The 19,139-nt window shown below is 41.6% G+C and overlaps 1 protein-coding gene across 1 annotated transcript; it reads right to left on the minus strand.

Moving 5' to 3' along the window:
* Positions 1–323: 323 nt before the first annotated feature.
* DYNAP (dynactin associated protein) lies at positions 324–13,264 on the minus strand. Its single transcript, XM_075932646.1, has 9 exons — positions 12,764–13,264; positions 9,698–9,937; positions 7,252–7,458; positions 5,169–5,402; positions 4,454–4,607; positions 2,264–2,373; positions 2,015–2,128; positions 1,569–1,718; positions 324–679 (listed from the first exon to the last, which is right to left on the minus strand). The coding sequence occupies exons 1-9, from the start codon at positions 12,845–12,847 to the stop codon at positions 545–547; spliced, it is 1,428 nt and encodes a 475-aa protein (XP_075788761.1). The 5' UTR covers positions 12,848–13,264; the 3' UTR covers positions 324–544.
* Between the last annotated feature and the right edge of the window lie 5,875 nt (positions 13,265–19,139).

Below are 19,139 nucleotides of genomic sequence, written 5' to 3' on the forward strand. Positions count from 1 at the left end.
TAGAGCCATAGTTTAAACTGACAGAGAAGAAAAAGGGGAAATAGAAGCACAAAAAGATGTAGTGTCTTGATGAAGGTCACACAGCAGTTTGCGGGCAGCACCAGGATTAAAAGCCAGGTCTCCTGAGTCCATATCCAGTGCCCTGTTTGTTTGACTAGCGTTTGTGGAGTAATTTCAATCAAGAGATCAAAGAATGATGTCCACACTGTATATGAATGGTGTGGAGTTTAAACACAGTGAATGTGTGCAGCAATGTAAATTAAAGTACTTTGATGGGAAAAGTAAAGTGAGACAAAGTATATGAATTAATAAATGGAACAAAGCAAATTTTAAAAATTTAATCTGAAGGGCAGGCCTCACCTTTACTTGCAAAATACTTTAAACAATACTGTGTCTCAAATACCAACTAAAATAACTACATACAAATATTAAAATGAGATTACTTTTTTTTTCTGAACTGCACTCCCAGATAAACAGCAAGAAAGGTAAGATACTTTTTTTAAAAAAGGCAGTGAAATGTAATTATCTTTGACAATATTAGTGGCTATGGCAGGTTAATTGCCTGATCCTCACTAAACTTTGGGATCTTCTTAAATTCCTGTTGTTTCTTGACGAATAGCTGGGCGAGAATATGATCTGCTGTGGCATGGAAGTAGTCATCCATATCAAGGGTTTGCAGCTATAGGAAATAACGTATTTCAAATAAAAATAATTAATTATTAAATGATCATTTTGTAAGCCTATTAACAGTCCAGAACATTAAAATAAATTGAGTAAAACACCGTGGCTATGTCCAGACTGGCATGATTTTCCGCAAATGCTTTTAATGGAAAAGTTTTTCCATTAAAAGCATTTGCGGAAAAGAGCATCTAGATTGGCATGGACGCTTTTGCACAAAAGCACTTTTTGCAGAAAAGTGTCCGTGACAATCTAGACACAGTTTTGCGCAAGAAAGCCCCAATCGCCATTTTCGCCATCGGGGCTTTTTTGCGCAAAACACTTTTTAGCTGTCTACACTGGCTCTCTTGCACAAATACATTTGTGCAAGAGGGCTTTTTCCCGAATGGGAGCAGCATAGTATTTGCACAAGAACACTGACAATCTTACACTAGATTGTCAGTGTTCTTGTGCAAATTCAAGTGGCCAATGTAGACAGCTGGCAAGTTTTTCCGCAAAAGCACTTTCTTTTGCGGAAAAACTTGCCAGTCTAGACAAAGCCCACGTGATTAATGAGCACACACATCATAAAAATATCATAAACAATAAAAAACTTAGCATTTGCATAGTACTTTTCATCAAAGCTATTAAAGTCTTAACTCTTTTTACAGATACACCTTTTTTTGTGGACTGGGCAAAGACAAAATTCTGTTTAAGAATGATTGTGTTCTTTAAAAAACAATTATTTTTAATTCTAAAACAACAAGTAGATTACTGAATCAGAGCAACTGAGTATGTAAAGTTAGTATGTGTAAGGTAAGTGATTATCTTATGCTTATACAATCAGGGAATAAGCCCAATTTATTCTTTTTCCCGCTACTTATACAGTACTTACCATTATGAATTCTTACCTGGTTGCCTGTGCTGAATGCTAGAATCATAAGCAAATCCTCATCACATGTGCTCTTAATGTAATGTTGTGTGCCAATGGGGAAAAATACAACATCACCAATGCCAATGTCAAAGTCAGTGGTAATTTTAGATGAAACAATAATTCCCACCTAAACAAGAGATGCATCAGTTATTCCTTGCTGGAAAATGTTCAAATACTGAACAGTACATGCCCAGTCATCATCAGATTAATAAGAATTTCGGCCCTTGTTCTACACTAAGATCTGCTAGCACAAAACCACTGGCTTCAGTGGAGCACCAGACAGGAATCCACAAGGGAGGACTGTAGCTACTATTATTCAACTCGCCTTATAGGGAAAAGGGATTCATCAAAAGTTTCAACTTCTTTGCCTTGGTGAAAGGATTAACATAATACATTTTGGAAATATGTGAGTTAGCAAATTACCTTTCCACAGCCACTAATGACATAGCCCATCTCGTTAGCATTGAAATGGAAATGAGGTTGCCGTAGTCCATTGCTGTATATCCTGATAGTTGCTAAGGTAAGAGTATTTTCATGCTGGAAAGTAAGCACAACATTCAGACAACCTCCCGTATGGCAACATCTTAGCTGTGTTTGACAGTGATGATGAACTCACATGCTTTGCATGTTACTTTGTCTCAGCAACTAGAATGCCCTACTGAATATACATACCCTTTGCAGTGAGTCACTGAAGATTTTCTCATTGTCATTTAGACCAGCTCCATTTTTGCGATAGCGAGCCCATTGAATTACTCCTCCTGGAAGTTTGAATTCTGTTGAATCTGAATGAATGGCAGTTAAATGCAAATTACTAGAAAATATTCCCATATATGATTAGTAATTAATTGCCTGAAGATGTACTAAAGCTACTCTGATAGTTGATTGAGATCATGGATCCTCATTAGGAACTGAATTTGTGACATCTGATGCTAAAAGCATGAGTGTGAGCATCTACCTTTAGCCAGTAACAGACTCCTATCCTTTGTGAAACAGTTACCAGTAGGGGATGTATAACACAGACTGACCAGTGGTTTATACTTGCATAGTACCCCACTCTCACACATGCAAGCAGCAGTTGTACAAATAATAAGAAATTTGAAATCAGACTTTATTTTAGATTAAGATTAATAACTAGCAATATATTCATTGATATTACTGACAACTGTGCTCCTTTTGACTTACTGCAGTGTGGACAGTGTCAAAATTTGAGCTAGGGTATTTTAACTCCAGCTACACAATTAATGTAGCTGAAGTTGCGTGTCTTAATTCGACCTTGTCCTGTAGTGTAGACATACCCTTAGTATGCTCAAGGTAGAATACTAGAGCATTTCCTGGGAGATGCTGAGCACCCTTCACTCCTGATGATTAAACACCTGGCAGAATTCAGGACAGCTGGAATCATTGCCACCAGAACAATTACTTTTCATTTGAGCTCACAGTGAGTGCCAATCCTAAGGCCATGTCGATGGAAGGTGCATACTCATGTCTGGGGTGTCTGTGAAATCTGGCCAATTCTTAGTTGAAATAATAGACCCTTGAGATATTACATAGAAGTTGACATGGTGTAATTTAGGCTGCTCTAAATTATGGTAGAGAATTAGAGTAAAGAACAGATGGCTCAGAATCAAGAGAGTGCCAAGATCACCAATACATACAAATATTCTGAGTTGCATTGCCTGTAGCTGAGAATTTGGGCTTACATCTTCTTCTTTCTAATATCCATGGCCACCTCAACAGGTTGTGTCTGGAAATCTACTTTCTCAAGTCTTGCATTTATGTCAATTAGCTCTTTGACATTAATAGGCCTGGGCAATAGCGCTGATTGTTTAACACAAAAAAGTGACTTGCTAACATTTTTGTGACAGCCAACTAAACTCTGTTTATAGTCATTGGATAGGTTGTGCTATTTGTTCATGAGTATGAAGAGAGTTATCAGGTATTTGTTTGTATAGTGCTTATTCACTGCAAATTCACATGCAAACTATGCAAAAAATTCTAAAAATCGGAGTCACAATACCCTTCCCTCTCAACAACCCTATCCTGTATTTCAAAGGCCACAGACCCTTTAATGAGAATTTATTATCTCTTGTATGAAAAATACAGGTGGGTTAAATGTTAGCTATTTCTTAGGTTCCACTGTAGCACTGGGCATGTTATACTTCAGGATAAAGACAACCCCACAGAACTTTATGTTTGAAATTTCTGCCTGGTCTTATATGGATACAGTACCTAAGTTGGTGCACTGATTCTCCTTTCGCAGTAAACCACTAAAATCAATGGAGTAAAACAGCTTCAGACAGCAGCAATTACAGAGAGTATATCATCATTTATGTATAAGACGATGTTAGTAATTCCGGCTCAATACTGTCTCTTTTATTAAGGTACAGATTGTTTCTAGACTATTATATTACTACTTCTCCTTTCTATCATATTTAATTTTTATTACATTTTATCAGCATGAGAACATACGAATGGCTATACCAAGTTAGACAAATTATCCCCCTAGCCCAGTATTCAGTCTTCCAACACTGGCAAATGCCAGGGGATTCAAAGGAAATGAACAAAACAGGGCAATCATGAAGTGACCCCTCCTGTTGTCCTGTCCCAGCATCTGGCAGTCAGAAGGGTAGGGATACTAGGAGCATAGGGTTGCATCTCTGATCATCTTGGCTAAAACCAATTTGTGGGCCTATCCTCAACAAACTTATCTAATTCTTTTTTGAACCCTAGTGATAGTTTTGGCTTTCACAACATACCTGACAATGAGTTCCACAGACTGGCTGTGCATTTTGTGAAGAAGTACTTCCTTCAAAACAGAGAGACATCCCCCCACCCTTATACACCAAGCTCTTAGGTCTGTACCTTTGAGGTTATAGAAGTATTGCCACACTAGGTTGGCTGGAGACTGCACATAGCTGGCATTCTGAACGAGCTCTACTAAGTTTGGTGGAAGGTTAATGGCCTGATCTTCAGTTTGTTTCTTGAATGTTCTAATGAAATGCACTCCATCTTGAGGCTAAAACACATGCAATAAATGTTATGTTAGCAAATGCAGGAAGCAAACAGGAAAAGTAGAGCTGCTAGATCAAGTAATGTGCTTCTGACTTTAAGACATATTGAAGGTCTGATCTGTCATGCATTATCCCTTATACTTCCTAGCTCTATACATATTGTAAGTGGATTGTATACTTCACTCCAATCCTAAAGAGACTGGAAACTAAAACAAAATGCAAGTTCTCTCTTTCCTGGGTAGATGTTACAAATTGTTCCATGAAGGAGGGAGGTTTTGCCTCCTCCCTATGGAATGCAGTTTCCACCAGGATAACCTTAAGATTCCCATGGATCCAGAAGATACTGTGAGCCTATATGCTGTCTCCATTGACCCTTGCCCCACTGTGACAAGGACTTGTTCTAAGGATGAGAGGACACTGCTACACTGGGGGCATACACATCCTTGCAGGTGGGAGACAGGGGACCCAGGAAAAGAGGGAATCCACCAGAAATTGATAAGGGGCAAGGTTGGACCCTCTGGGGATTATTTTCAGCAAGACAGGGTTGTGTAAGCTACTGTTCAAACCTTTAATGATCTTGCTGCTATGTCTTCTGGTGTAGAGAAAAATACATCATCAACATCCAAGGTTTGAAGTTCTTCATGTGTTGTGAAAAACAAAAGGAACAAACAGTCATCTTCTCCCACATTCTTTACCCAATGCAATGTGTTTTTAGGGAAGAAAATCACTTGGCCTGCTGTAACATTGTATGTGGTTACTATGCTACCACCAGCATCAACAATGCCAATCCAGGCACTACCCTGAAATACAGGCAGAGTAGTAGAACTTAGTCATGAAAGAAAGAAGCAAACATTAGTTTTTTCCATAGTCAGCTCATAAACGATATTGGTTACATTCTAATAATTCAAGTATACATGTGACTTGTGGCAGCCACTCTGGTGATAGTCCCACTCTTACTCTGCTTTTGAGAGACCAAATCAAGAACAGTGCATTCAGCAATAAATTGTTGGAAGGCGCCTTTGAGTTTGAATGTGACATAAATATTAAATATTTAATAATAAAAATGTTATTATTCTAAGTATATTCAAGAGTCAATTCTTCAAAGTACATATGAATTTGTTTTCAAAATTAGATATAGTTTCTAATTATTTTCACACTACCCCCTGTACAAGTTGGACCTCTCTCATCTGGCACCCTCAGGACCTGACCAGTCTCGAATAAGGGGATTTGCCATACCAGGGGAGGTTCCCCAACATGGCCTGTGCTGAACTCCTGCCCCCTGCTAGGGCTCCAGTCCAACACTGCTGCTGCCTGCCTGGCTGTGGATCCCCAGGCTGGAGCTCCCTAGCAGCTGCAGTCCCTGCAAGACCCCGGGATTCATAGCCAGAGCTCCACAGTCAGCCCCTGAGATCTGTGGCTGGAGCTCTGCAGCCACTGCCGGACACTGAGCTCCATGGCCAAAGCTTCACAGCTGCTGCTGGACCCCAAGCTCTGCGGCTGGGTCTGATGCTCCCTGGATGCAGTTGGGGCCAGAGCTCTGCAGCTGCTGCCAACCCCTGCTACCTCCTGGCTATAGGGTGCAGAACTTTCTGCTGAGCCACTCGTCTCTCTGCGTCTCCCACCCCACATGGGGCTCCCAGGTGAGTTGCCACCCTCTCCACTGCACTCCTGCAACCACGGCCTTGCCTCCCTATACCTGAGCTCTGTGGTCCAGAACATCCCTGGTCCTGCCAGACAACGGATGTTGCCGGACCAGAGAGTCCTGGTTCAAGGAGGCACAACCTGTATTGTATCTCATGTAACTTTTACTATCTCTATTTTACAGATGGAGAAATGGATAGCCAGAGGATATAAGACAAATGTTTTCAAATTTAGGTGCCTAATATTAAGCACCTAAGTCATGCACAGGCACCCTGATAAGTGACCGAGTTTTTAGAAGTGCAGAATGTGCACAATTTCCACTGAATGCAACTGTTACACTTTGGCCAGAGCTGGGAGTATTCAGAATGTCTGCAAATCAGGCCATATAAGACTATAATTTCTAGGGCTGTCAAGTGATTACAAATTTTAACCGCAATTAATCGCGTGCAACTCCCCTTTGAAATGCCACGGATGCATTTCAATGGGGCAGTGCTGCATGGAGCCCAGGATCAGCTGGAGTCCCCAGTTGACCCCAGGCATGCAAAGCTGCCCCTTTAAGGCACCAAGCATGGCACTTCAAAGGAGCAGTGCAAGCAGAGACAGGGATCAGATGGAGTCCGCTTCAGCACTTCAAAGGGACTTTGCAACAGCGGAGACAGGGATCAGCTGGGGACTCCAGCTGATCCCCATCTCCGCTTGTGCTGCCCCTTTGAAGTGCCGTTTTGACACTTTAAAGGGGCAGCGCATTAGAGGCAGTGCAGCATTAATGCATGTGATTAATGCATTAATTTTTTTAACGTGTTAATCCTGTCCTGCGTTAATCACAGGTGTTAATGCAGGTCAATTGATAGCCCTAATAATTTCATACACTAAGGTATAAAAATATAACACACATTAACCACTGATAGTGCTGTCATTATTTATTAACATTTGTATATAGGACCACAGACTGGCATCATGCTTCCCTCAAAAATTTACAACAGGTGTTTTAGAATAATCAGGTTGTACCTTTAGGAGAAAGCCCTGTTCATTGGCATTAAAATGCCAGTGGGGGGCTCGGAGACCTTTGCTCTTGATCCGTAATGTTCCAAACGTCATCTTAGACCTCTGATTGTTGATGCTTGTTCCAAATTCCATTTCCTCCTCACTGTGATAATCATTTGCATCAGACCTAAATCTGGCCCACTGAATATCACCCCCAGGAAACTGAAATACCTGGCAATTAGAGACATAAATTATTCTTTACAAGTATCGAAAAAAGGCATGGCCAGCGGGGAAATAAAGAAAAAATATGGAGGGAAGATTTCAGAACATTACTTTTTATGAAAACATTAAATTTGTGGAAAACTTGGGGAAATCTTCCACCCTTGGTGAGGCTTCTCTCTTTGTGCATTTTAGTACAATTTTGATGAGTCCACATATACCTTCATAAATCAAATTGCTACAAAACCATTTGTTTACGATGACTGATGAGCAGTGGTTCTAAGACAAAATTCTAAGCAAAATTAATGGCTAACAATTAGGTTAGGTGCATCAAACAAAAACAAAAACAATGGAGAAACACAAGATGACTTCAGTAGAACCAGGATTTCACCAGAATCAGTTAGTGAGTATCAGCTTTCAAAAACTAAGCAATTCCTCTATTCCCTCTTCTCTTTGTTTTGTCTTTTTAAACACTGATTTAGGAAAGCACTTAAGTATATGCTTAAAATTAAGCAGATTTTTAAGCAGCCCTCCTGAGGAGAATGTTTTCCTGGATCAGGGTCTTAGAGTGTAAACCCTTTGTGCCAGGAACTGTTTCTTCCCATTTATTTGAACTCCATCTAGAATAAATCAAATAAGTTTAAAAAGTCACCATACATTGGGAAAGCATATTAAAGGGACACTGTAATCTTGAAAAGGACATATGGTTTACAGTGCCTAAAGTTACAGCTAATGCCTAGGAATATCAGAATTAAAAGAAATTAGAATTTTTTTTTGTTCTTTTAATTTATGTATCTGACAGCACTGTATATCAGTTTAACTCTCCACTGACTCAGCAATCATTTTCTCTTTTGCAGGTAAAACCCTTATAAACATGAGCAAAAGATCAGAAATATCCTTATAAATATACTTTTAAAGAATTTGTAAAGAGAGTCAGACTATACACTTTGGCTATGTCTACACTATAGGGTTTCTGCACAAAAACCGGAGGAGCGTCCACACCTCAAGTGTGTTTTTGCGCAAGAAAATGGACAATAAAATGGCAGAAAAGTGGGCTTTTTGTGGTGTAGGTATACCTCTTTCTACAAGGAATAACAAGAATTCCTGCGCAAAAAGAGCCTATCACAAAAAGCACAGGTGCTCTGATGGCCATTCGCAGAATGGCCATCAGAACTTTCTTGTGCAAGAGCGTCCATGCAGTGTGGACACTCTCTTGTATAAAAGCACGTTGCTTTTGCGATGCACTTTTGAGGTGTGGGTGCACTTTTGCACAAGAAGTTTTTGCAGATCTCTTCCACAAAAAGTTTCTTGCACAAAAACCCTGCAGTGTAGAGAAAGCCTTTAACACCTGGCTCTGTGAAAAAGGGAGTCCTTTTAAAATGGGTCAATTTCTTAAAAAAAAAAAAAAGTTCAATAAATTTTGAAAAATTAAACTCTGAAGTAATGAAGAGAATAAACTATGAAGTAATCTGTTTCTTTTGTACATAAACTACAAGGCTGTAAATCCAGCAAAATGCCTGAGACTGAAATGAGATCATTACATTCATGTTTATTCTACGGTTCACGATTCTGCTTATTCATGGGGGTCTCCTGTCCTGGTCTAATAGGGCGACGGGGAGCCAGGAGCCATAGGAAACTCACTGAAGCTCCTGGCCTCTGGTGCCTTGGGGCTCCCCTGAGCTGTGGTGAGTTCCTCGTGGCTGTTGGGGCTTCCAGCAGCTGTAGTGAGTTTCTCTGCAGCTGCTAATGCCTGAAGTGAGTTCAATAGCCACAGGGAGTTCACCACAGGGGCCAGAGTTGCAGCTTCCAGTATTTGCAAATTTCGCCATTCACGGTGTGTCAGGAACACATCCACTGCAAATGATGATCATTTCCCATACATTTTAGCTCGGTTCTCAAGATTTGCAATTTCAACTAACTGGCTTCTATTTATAGTCTAGCTTTACAAAAATGTGTAACATGGTTTCACATTTTGCAGTTTCACTGCTACATTTCAAAAACTGACTTCCCTTTGCGTCTATAGTTCTGGTTATCGTTATTTGTGGGTGCAGATAATGAGACGCCCAAAAGATATAAATATTTTGGATTATTTATCATTCAATAAAACCCATAAATCTCTTTGTGCCTGCAATTCTGTGGGAAGAAAAGGAGAGAAACCCTTCCCGCCCCCAAAAAAGCCAGTCTGAAAATTTGGCCCTAAACTTCTACATTGAGTACAATAATACTGTTTTGTAAGAAGAACAACTGCTACCTTAGATTTACTCAGATGATTCAGAAACTGGAATTTGACGTCTACTTTTTTTTTGTCTGACGTTCTTATTGGTGGTTTTGGAGAGATTATTTCATGTTTTTGAAGATTTTGCTCTGTCATAAATCTAGTGTTATTAATGAAGACCAAGGAGAAAATCAGCACTCCTACGATGGTGGAGATTATGCAGGCCAAGAGACAAATTAGAAAGATGTTCATTAGCGACCAGCGACTCTTTCTTTCCTACAGGACAATTGAAAAACCAATGTTGTTAGTTCACAAACAGAACAACAATTAATACAATGTTACCTGTGTAATCAAGACACTGGATACGTTTCCTGAACATATGCTTTTGTCAAACAAGTTAGTGGATTCAGAACTAACAGGAGTAACTGCATGACATTTTTATAACCTCTGTCATATAGTAGGTCAGACTAGATGCTCTAATTCCCCTTTCAGGCTTGATGTTTATGAAACTATGAATAAATCTTAGAAGCCTTTCACACAAGAGCTGAATACTACAGACTTGATTCATGAGTTACACACATTCTACTCCCTTTTCCTTCCTATGTAGGAGCTTTCTTTAGTGCCTATCAATGTAAACACTCCTCATGTGATCAAGGCTTACAGAATAGATCCGGGATCTACCCGGCTACGTCTAGACTGCAGCGCTTTTCTGGGACACCGGAGGTATCCCGGAAAAGCACTGCTGCATGCAAGGAACACATTAGCCTTCTTGGCTACTAGGGTACACTGAGAAGCATATCCAGCTTTTCATCCACTGTAATCCCCAGGTCCTTTTCTGCTGAACTGCTACTTAGCCAGTCAGTCCCCATCCTGTAACAATGCTTGGGATTCTTCCATCCCAAGGCAGGACTCTGAACTTGTCCTTGTTGTACTTCATCAGATTTCTTTTGGCCCAATCCTCCAATTTGTCTAGGTCACTCTGGACCCTATCTACCCTCCAACATATCTACCTCTCCCCCTAACTGTGTCTCATCCACAAACTTGCTGAGGGTGCAATCTATCCCTACAGATTGCTTTTCAAACTGTATTGTTTAATCTTTCACACCCCAGCTGCTTAAACTTCTGCAGCCCTTAACAAAATAAGATAGACAACATTTTCGAGCACCCCCACTCAATACTGAAAAAGGTCAAGGTAGTCAGTCAGTGACCAGTTAGGCCCATTAATTGTGCTGGAAGCAGGGAATCGATAAGGGCAAAATAGGTTTGCAGGGGAGTTGTTTGCATACAGCCGCTCCCAGAGTTATAAACAGGTTACGGACTCGAAATGTTCGTAACTCGGATCCCATAGAGTTACATGGTGACCGCGCTGTTCGTAAGCACGGATCGCGGTTCGTAACTCGGATCTGCATTTACGACCGCTTTGGTTGTAAGTGCAGATGGTCATAAGTGGAGGTGTTCATAACTCGGGGAGTGGCTGTTTACTCGGCCCTGGTCTACACCAGGACCTTTTTTCAAAATAACCCTCCCCGCCACTTCAAATTCATAAGTGGTGCGTCCATACTACCAAGCCTGTTATTTTGAAATAATGGGCCAAGGAATTCGAATTCTGTACTTCTGCTTTTCATCAGAAGTAATGCTAATTTTGAAATAGTTATTTTGAAATAGCAGAAGTGTGGATGCTCTGGTGCTGCTATTTCAAAATAACTATTCCACAGAGTAATTCGACCTAATTACTCCCCGGTGCTTCCTGGGACTCTAAGTCAAAGTAGTGTGTCCACAATAATGGTACCTGCCTCAGACTAATTTTGAGGCTTCCCATAAAGTGGATTTGCTAGTTCAAATTTGTTAAATCGGGAGTTCTTAAGTCGAATTTAGTAATTTTGAAATAGTTTCCTAGTGTAGACATGGGTTCTGTGGGAGAAAGGTGGTGTGTTTGGGGCTATGGAGAGTAACCTACAGATACTCTCTGGAAGGAGGGAGTTTGGGTTGGTAAATGTAGAGAGAGGGAAAGTGGCAATAGAATAAACAATAAGCAGAAGAAGGGGATAATGGCCCTGAAAGGAGCTGATTCCAGAGGGGCCAGGAAGAGGTCCCTAGTGGAGTGGACCTCATGACAGACCTATAACAGTAACATGTTCCTTAAATCTGTTTGGCAACAACTCTCACTGAAAATAAAACAAAAAAGAGAGTGTGAAATATTACCATATTCCGTTACACAACTGTCTTCCTTTAGACACATTCACATATTCTGTTATTAAATAGTTTAGGTTCAAATATTGATTAGTAACAATCCTCAGAGAGCCCTCATCATAGAGGAAAAAATATTAGATCATATTGCATCCGAAGTTCTGATTTGCAGTGCATTGAACACACATTACCTTATAGTATCTCTATGTCAATCCCACAGTTCTAAACTTGTATTAAAAATACCCATATATTCAACATCATGGTAACTGGTTTATTGGAGCATAAGCTTTCGTGGGCAAAGACCCACTTTGTCAGATGCAGGTCAAATGCATCTGATGAAGTGGGTCTTTGCCCACGAAAGCTTATGCTCCAATAAATCTATTAGTCTATAAGGTGCCACAGGACTTCTTGTTGTTCTTGCAGATTCAGACTACCCCTCTGATACTTGTCATCATGGTAACTGTTATAGCACATTAGGTCTCACTAAAAATGCCTAATGTGTAAAATCAGTTGGGTCACTGTGGAGTTGCTAACCCTGGTATATTTATAGCCTAGAGCTGCTGGGAAGGCAGCTAAGTACTAACCACAAACTCCCTGTAAATGCAACAGTTTTAGAGTATGTCTACACTGCAACCAAACACCCATTTCTGGTGTTTGCACTTCAATCTAGAAGTGAATTTAGTTAAATCAGTTGAATGTGTGTGTAATTAAGCTTTCTACTATCACATCTTTGTTAAGTGATGCAAAGCTACCGCAATTTCTTATTATATTTGCCAGTTAGCAAAGTGAGAATTAGGAAGATTTCACTTCATGGTATATTTGTGTACATTATTTTACTATATCGTGACACAAGATATTAAGCCTCAACCCTCATTCTTATTTGATGTTCTAAATAATTGCAAAAAAGGAACTTACTGGTATTTCTTGCTTTGTCCATTCCTTTTTCTGTGAGGAACTTTGTATTCTCTCTTCATTCAGTTCAAATCCTGTGTTATCCATTCAAAGAATTTGGAACGGGCTTTTGTAAAAGAAAATCTGGCTGAAAAATGTTAGTTCTAATTTGTGTGCGATATTGCTAGAACTGAGCAACTAAAAAACAACTAATTTTTATGTTGCACAGGGACAGTAATAGTATTTAAAAATGAACTTATGACTAAATATTGTTGCAATCCAGGAAGTCTCCTTTTATAAATGGTCACACACAAGATATGCCTATTTCCAAATTCAGGATGGACGTTATTCAACTCATTGCTGCTTCACACAAAACTTGTGAAATGACAAGGCAGAAAGACACACTAGTTCTGTTAATTGAAGATGACTAGGAACTGACAGTGGGCAGCTCACACACAGCAACATCAAGGTCATGGTGAGCTGGAAAGCAGTACAAAAGCAGCAAATGATCTGCTCTTTTCCCAGTGAAGAGAAGCTTCTGCCCTATCTGCAAGTCTTCATTCCCATGATGATTGACGAAATATTTTGGGTAAAGACACTGTAATGAAAACAAAAGAAAAACAGTGGACAACTGTACTAGAGCAAAGTGAAAAATTGTCTCAGTTTTCAAACAGACATCTGTTTGATAACAATAAAGTTACTGAATCATTACTATTTAGTTACATTATATATATAGTAGCCCAATGTCTGTGAGTCTGTAATGCTGCTGTAGTGTTATAGACTCGCCTCTGGGGGCTGCTCTTGCCTCCTGCAGTGCTGCATGGGGAGCGCGGACCCCAAACGGCAGCTTGCCGCCGCTTGCTCCCCCGCCGCCGCCCAGCTGAGCAGCGCAGCACTCAGCCGAGTGCCACAGCGGGAGGGGAAGGTTTAGGGCGGTGACGTACACAGCCAGGGGGTGGGGCCGTGTACGTCACTACCCTGCCCCCATTCCCCTCCTGCTTTGGTGCTCGGCTGAGTGCTGCGCCCCTCAGCCGGGCTGCCGCGGGGGAGCCAGCGGTGCAAGCGGCCGTTTGGGCTCCCCCGCAGTGGCCCGGCTGAGCGCGCAGCACTCAGCCAAGTGCCACAGTGAGAGGGGAAGGGGGGCGGGGCGGTGACGTACACGGCCCCGTCCCCTGGCCGTGTATGTCACTCCACCGCCCCCTTTCCTCGTGGCAGCCCGGCTGAGCGGCCAGCACTCAGCCGAATGCCATGGTGGAAGGGGGAGGGGAAGGGGAAGAGGTAGGGAGGTGGGGAGAGATGCAGGGGAGAGGCAGGAGGAGGAGGAGAAGAGAAAGGGAGAGTGAGGCAGGAGAGGGAGAAGAGAAAGAAAGAGACGGAGAGAGAGGCAGAAGGCGAGAGAGGCAGGAGGCGGAGGAGAGCTGAGAGAGAGGGGGAAGAAGTAGGAGGAGGGAGAGAGAGAGAGAGAGAGAGAGATGGAGCGAGAGACTGGAGGCTCAGGAGAGAAGACCAACCTGGAGGAGAGACCTGAAAATCCCGTCTTATGACGGGCTATTTGGCTAATTGGGAAACAAAAACTGACAAAAGGATAACAAGTGGCAATCATGGATTGCAATTTTTAGAGCCCCCGCCCCCGCCACCAAAGAAACTATCCTTCTGATCCAATCACATTAACTCTTTAGTATATGAATGAGCAGTCCGCATCTTCTCTGAAGCCTTAAATTAAAAGCTTGTCTAAATTTTTGCACCAATGTAACCAGACTGATGGTGTACAAATCCATAGTACAGGTGGGCTGCAAAAAAGGAAGTTTCCACAAGTAACTCACATCAACCCAGCACAGTTTTACATGAGTGCATCTATGGGCATGTCTCCACTAGGAAATTATTTTGAAATGTCTACATTCAAAATAATAACTCCCAAAATAACTAATTTCCCAAGGAAAGCAGGATTACAGATTTCAAAATAAGCAGTCTATTATTTCGAAATAACGTGACTGAAGATGGCCCGAAGCCACACTGTGATTCTGGGAGAAGTTTCTCGGCAAAGGGCAGGATGCAGTTTAATAGGATCCAGAGGCAAGGATCTCCCCTGCAATGGAGAAGAGGGCAATACCTCTGTAGTTCCTGCACAAACATTTGTCCCCTTTCTTGGATATTGTAACAATATTAGTGTTCTTAAAATCAGATGGAATTTTGTACCAGGTTCAGATTGTATTAAGGAGTTGGCAAAGTTGGTGCTGGAGCATTGTTCTGGCAACTTCTAAAACCACAGCTGGTGCCTTGTGATTTTTACCTGGGTGATGGTAAGCCAGACTTCCTCAAAATATGGAGTCTCAGCAAGGTGTTTCATTGCTGAGCATCGTGGAGTGAACTCAATGGTGTCTTCAGAGACTGGATTAGCTGTTTAGTAGGATCCCAAAGTACTCCTTTGAGTGGTTTGATGTCTGCATTGTCCTCGAGGAGGGTGGAGCCATCCTGCGAATGTAAGTAGTTGGGCCTTTGGAGTTTTACCCATATATAGCTTTTGTTGCTTCAAAGCGTCTCCTCATATCATCTAGGTCTATAAAACCCTGCATCTCAGAAGCCTTTTCTTGCCACCACTTGTTTTTGTTGTCACATTGTCTCCTTTGGACTTTGGCTTTGAGCAGATGAAAAGCCTCACGTTTTCACTGATTAGAGGAATCATTTTACCAGTGACAATACATTTCTTCTGTATTGAATTAATGCTAGGATTTTCTCATTTTTTTCAAACGTGTCTTAGTGCTGATAAGTGCAATATTCTATGGTTTCAGCACATGTGCTGTAAATGTTATTTTTAAATTGATCCCAATACTCTTGACTATCAATGATTCTATCAGACAATATTTTTCACCTGTTTTTCAGACAGGTGTTGCTGGAAAGTTTCATAGCAAGCTAGGTCTTGTGCTTTGACACACCATTTTCACTTAGTTTTATAATTACATGATTGGTTTCAGAATGCTTTTTCAATATATGGACTTTTTGTATAATTTGCAAAACTTAAGTTATGCATTATTATCTGTAGACAACTTCAAAGACTTACAGACTATTGGAATTTTTTTATAAACAGCATGACAGATGCATAATATGCCTCTTTGGCAGGTCAAAGAGATATTGTTTCTATAGACCAAGTATTAATTCCATTCTACGGTTTCAAAAGTTGAATTTTACACATCAATTTTCTTTTTCTTACAGTGTTGTAGCTGCAGCCAGTCCTAGAATATGAAAGGGTACTTCTATACTACAGTGTTAATTCAAGTTAACGTAATTCTAAATAGTTAATTTGAATTAAGCTAATTTAAATGAACACATCTACACACAAAACCTATTTTGAAATAGCGAGTCCACACGGAGTGAACTGAAGTTAAGGCTGGCCGGAACCAGTGCCGGCAAGGCAGCAGGTTAGGACTTAGTGTGTGAAGCTGCTGCCTGAGGCTAACTGAGCTCTATGCTTAAAGGGACCCTACCCCCTACCCCGGACAGACAGTTCTCAGGGTTCTCCGCTTGCTTGTCTACCTCGATGAGGGACAGCAAAGCAGTCCTGTCTCGGAGTGCCCTGAATGCCCACACTCGGGACACCACAGCACTCGGCCACATGGAGCCAGAGCTGCCCCTGGGCACGCCGGTGCGTCTCGTGGGGTCATTGCCATCAGCCCGGCTGCACTTGCTGCAGGCTGCCATCCGGGGTCTCCATCAGAGGGCTGTCAGGATCCAGGAGGCCCTGCAGGAGATCATCCACCCCTCAGAGCCACCCCGGTCCTCCCCACTGGGAGCTCGTGCCCCATTCCTCCCTCACGTCCTTCCACTTACCCCTCCTTAGCCCCCCTTCCTGATGTCAAACAAAAGACACATTTTCAAAAATAGAAACTGAGTTTATTGAACAAAACTGAGAGGGGGATGAACCTCTGGGGAGACTGGGAAAAGGAGGTGGGAGAGGAGAAGAGAGAGGGTGGGAGAGGAGAGGACGAAACCTGGGAAGAGGGAGCTGGAAGTGGGAAGCAAGGGGAAGAAGAGTGAGGGGAAGCTCAGGGCCCAGGGTTGCGGGGGTCTCTCCAGACCAACTTGATTTTCATGCAAACCTGCTCCTGGGTTCGCATGTGGCCTTTGGTGGCCAGGCTGGCAGCTATCCTGCCATAGATGGCTGCATTCCTCCATCTAGTGCGGAGATCATGGACATAGGGGACATCCCCCCCAAACCTGAATAAAGTCCATGATCTCCACCCTGGACCAGGAAGGCACCAGCCTTCTCCAGCCCGTCAGGCTCCTGGGAGCTGGCAAACTGCTCCTGGGGAGTGGTGGAGGGCTGGCTGCCAGTGACTTGCTGGCTTACGTTTTGGGGCCACTGGGTCAGGGGCCCCGGTGGCCACTGCTGGCTCTGGGCTGGCAGGTTTGGAGCTGGCACAATCACTGTGGCCAGGGTCTACCCCTTTAATGGCTCCGGGGCTGGGGGAGAGGAGAGTAAGTTTTCCTGGTTGTGCCCAGAGTGGCCACCAGGGCTCCCTGGGAAGGGCTGGAGGCCCCCTATTTCGAATTAAGTGTCTACACAGCACTTAATTCGAAATAGCTATTTCGAATTTGGCATTACTCCTCTTAGAATGAGGTTTAACAAATTCGAATTAAGTGCTCCGCTATTTCAAATTAATTTCGAAACAGTGGTTTGCATGTATAGACTCTATTAAAGTTAATTCGAAATAACGGCTGTTATTTCGAATTAACTTTGCAGTATAGACATACCCTTTAAAGAGACAAGGTGAGTTTTATCAAACCAAGGTTTTGAGCTCTGAAGAAAAGCTCTGTGTAACTTGAAAACTTGGCCCGATAAAAAATATTACCTTACCTAACTTGTGTGTCTGAATTTACTTTAATAAATTTAATTTAAGGTGATTTAGTTACCAGAAAGAAAACACATCATTACACAACCTTCTCCATAAAAGTCAATCATCCTGAGCTACCAAACAGGTTGACTGAAGCAGAAATGATTTTTCATAATTATTTTTTACAAGTGAGGCATCATAATTACTCATAAAAATTCTTCTCTTTTAAGTCATTATTTATGTAAGCATGGTTATTTATTAGGATAATTTCCCATCAAGATGCAAAGGAGGTACTTTGCCAATTATATTGCTCTTTCCTTTCTCAGGGGTTGTTGTAACCCCATATTCTAGTCAGTTCATATGAGTTGTCACCCTGATCATAGAGGATCAAAAATGTCTTTATCCAAAGATAAAATGTATTGCTAATCCAGTGGAGATGTGAACAACTTGTTTGGTTCAGTTTATTTTGGCTTCCAAACGGGTAACATTTCTGACTGTAGGAACGTGTAAGACCCTGTGGCACATTTTTATGGAAGACTCCTGTTGTAACTTTTCTGGGATATCAAATGCTTTGAGGGTCTCAATTTTCCATTCAAGCACATGGAGAGTGGTTGTACATTGTTGTTTTAAATATTACTGCTCTTTTTGCAAATTTGTAACAATTGGATGTGCTAACCCTGTGCCCTGTTAAAGGTACACTGATTTCTAAACAACTCAGAGTCAAAGGATATTTATTTCCCCTGCATTAACCCTTGTGAAAACATTGATATCCACACTAAATAAATGTAATGTAGGCTTACAATGCTAAAAAAAGCCAGATGGCAGTATTTTACATCCACTTTGCAGAGATATGAGTTTGCAAAACTGAGAACAATCAGGTAAAAAAAAGTTTCCTTGTTTTTAATTTGTCTCACTTAATCTATTGAAAAATAGCACCATATTGCCTACTAAGTCTCAAGATCTTTAGTATAATCTTAAACAATAAAAAATTGTCTTAATGCAGATACTAGGTAGGGTCTTCTGCATTGTTATCTGGCTTTTCCATTGGTGCACTTACAGGCTACGTCTACATTGGCATGATTTTCCGAAAATGCTTTTAACGGAAAAGTTTTCCATTAAAAGCATTTTCGGAAAAGCACGCCTAGATTGGTACGGATGCTTTTCCGCAAAAGCACTTTTTGCGGAAAAGCATCCGTGGCCCATCTAGAGGCGGTTTTCCGCAAAAAAGCCCCCATCGCCATTTTTGCGATCGGAGCTTTTTTGCAGAAAACAGTACAGTGCTGTTTACACTGGCCCTCTTGCGCAAATGATTTGTGCAAGAGGGCTTTTGCCCGAACGGGAGCAGCACAGTATTTCCGCAAGAACACTGACGATCTTACATGAGATCGTCAGTGTTCTTGCGGAAATTCAAACAGCCAGTTTAGACAACTGGCAAGTTTTTCCGCAAAATCATGTGATTTTGCGGAAAAACTTGCCAATCTAGACACAGCCACAATGTATTGCTATACATTAAAACTTTTGCAAACAATCTTTCCCAGTAGAATAGTCCTCTCATTTACTGGACCCATATT

This window comes from Pelodiscus sinensis, chromosome 6 (genome assembly GCF_049634645.1).
Source record: "Pelodiscus sinensis isolate JC-2024 chromosome 6, ASM4963464v1, whole genome shotgun sequence".
NCBI lineage: Eukaryota > Metazoa > Chordata > Testudines > Trionychidae > Pelodiscus > Pelodiscus sinensis.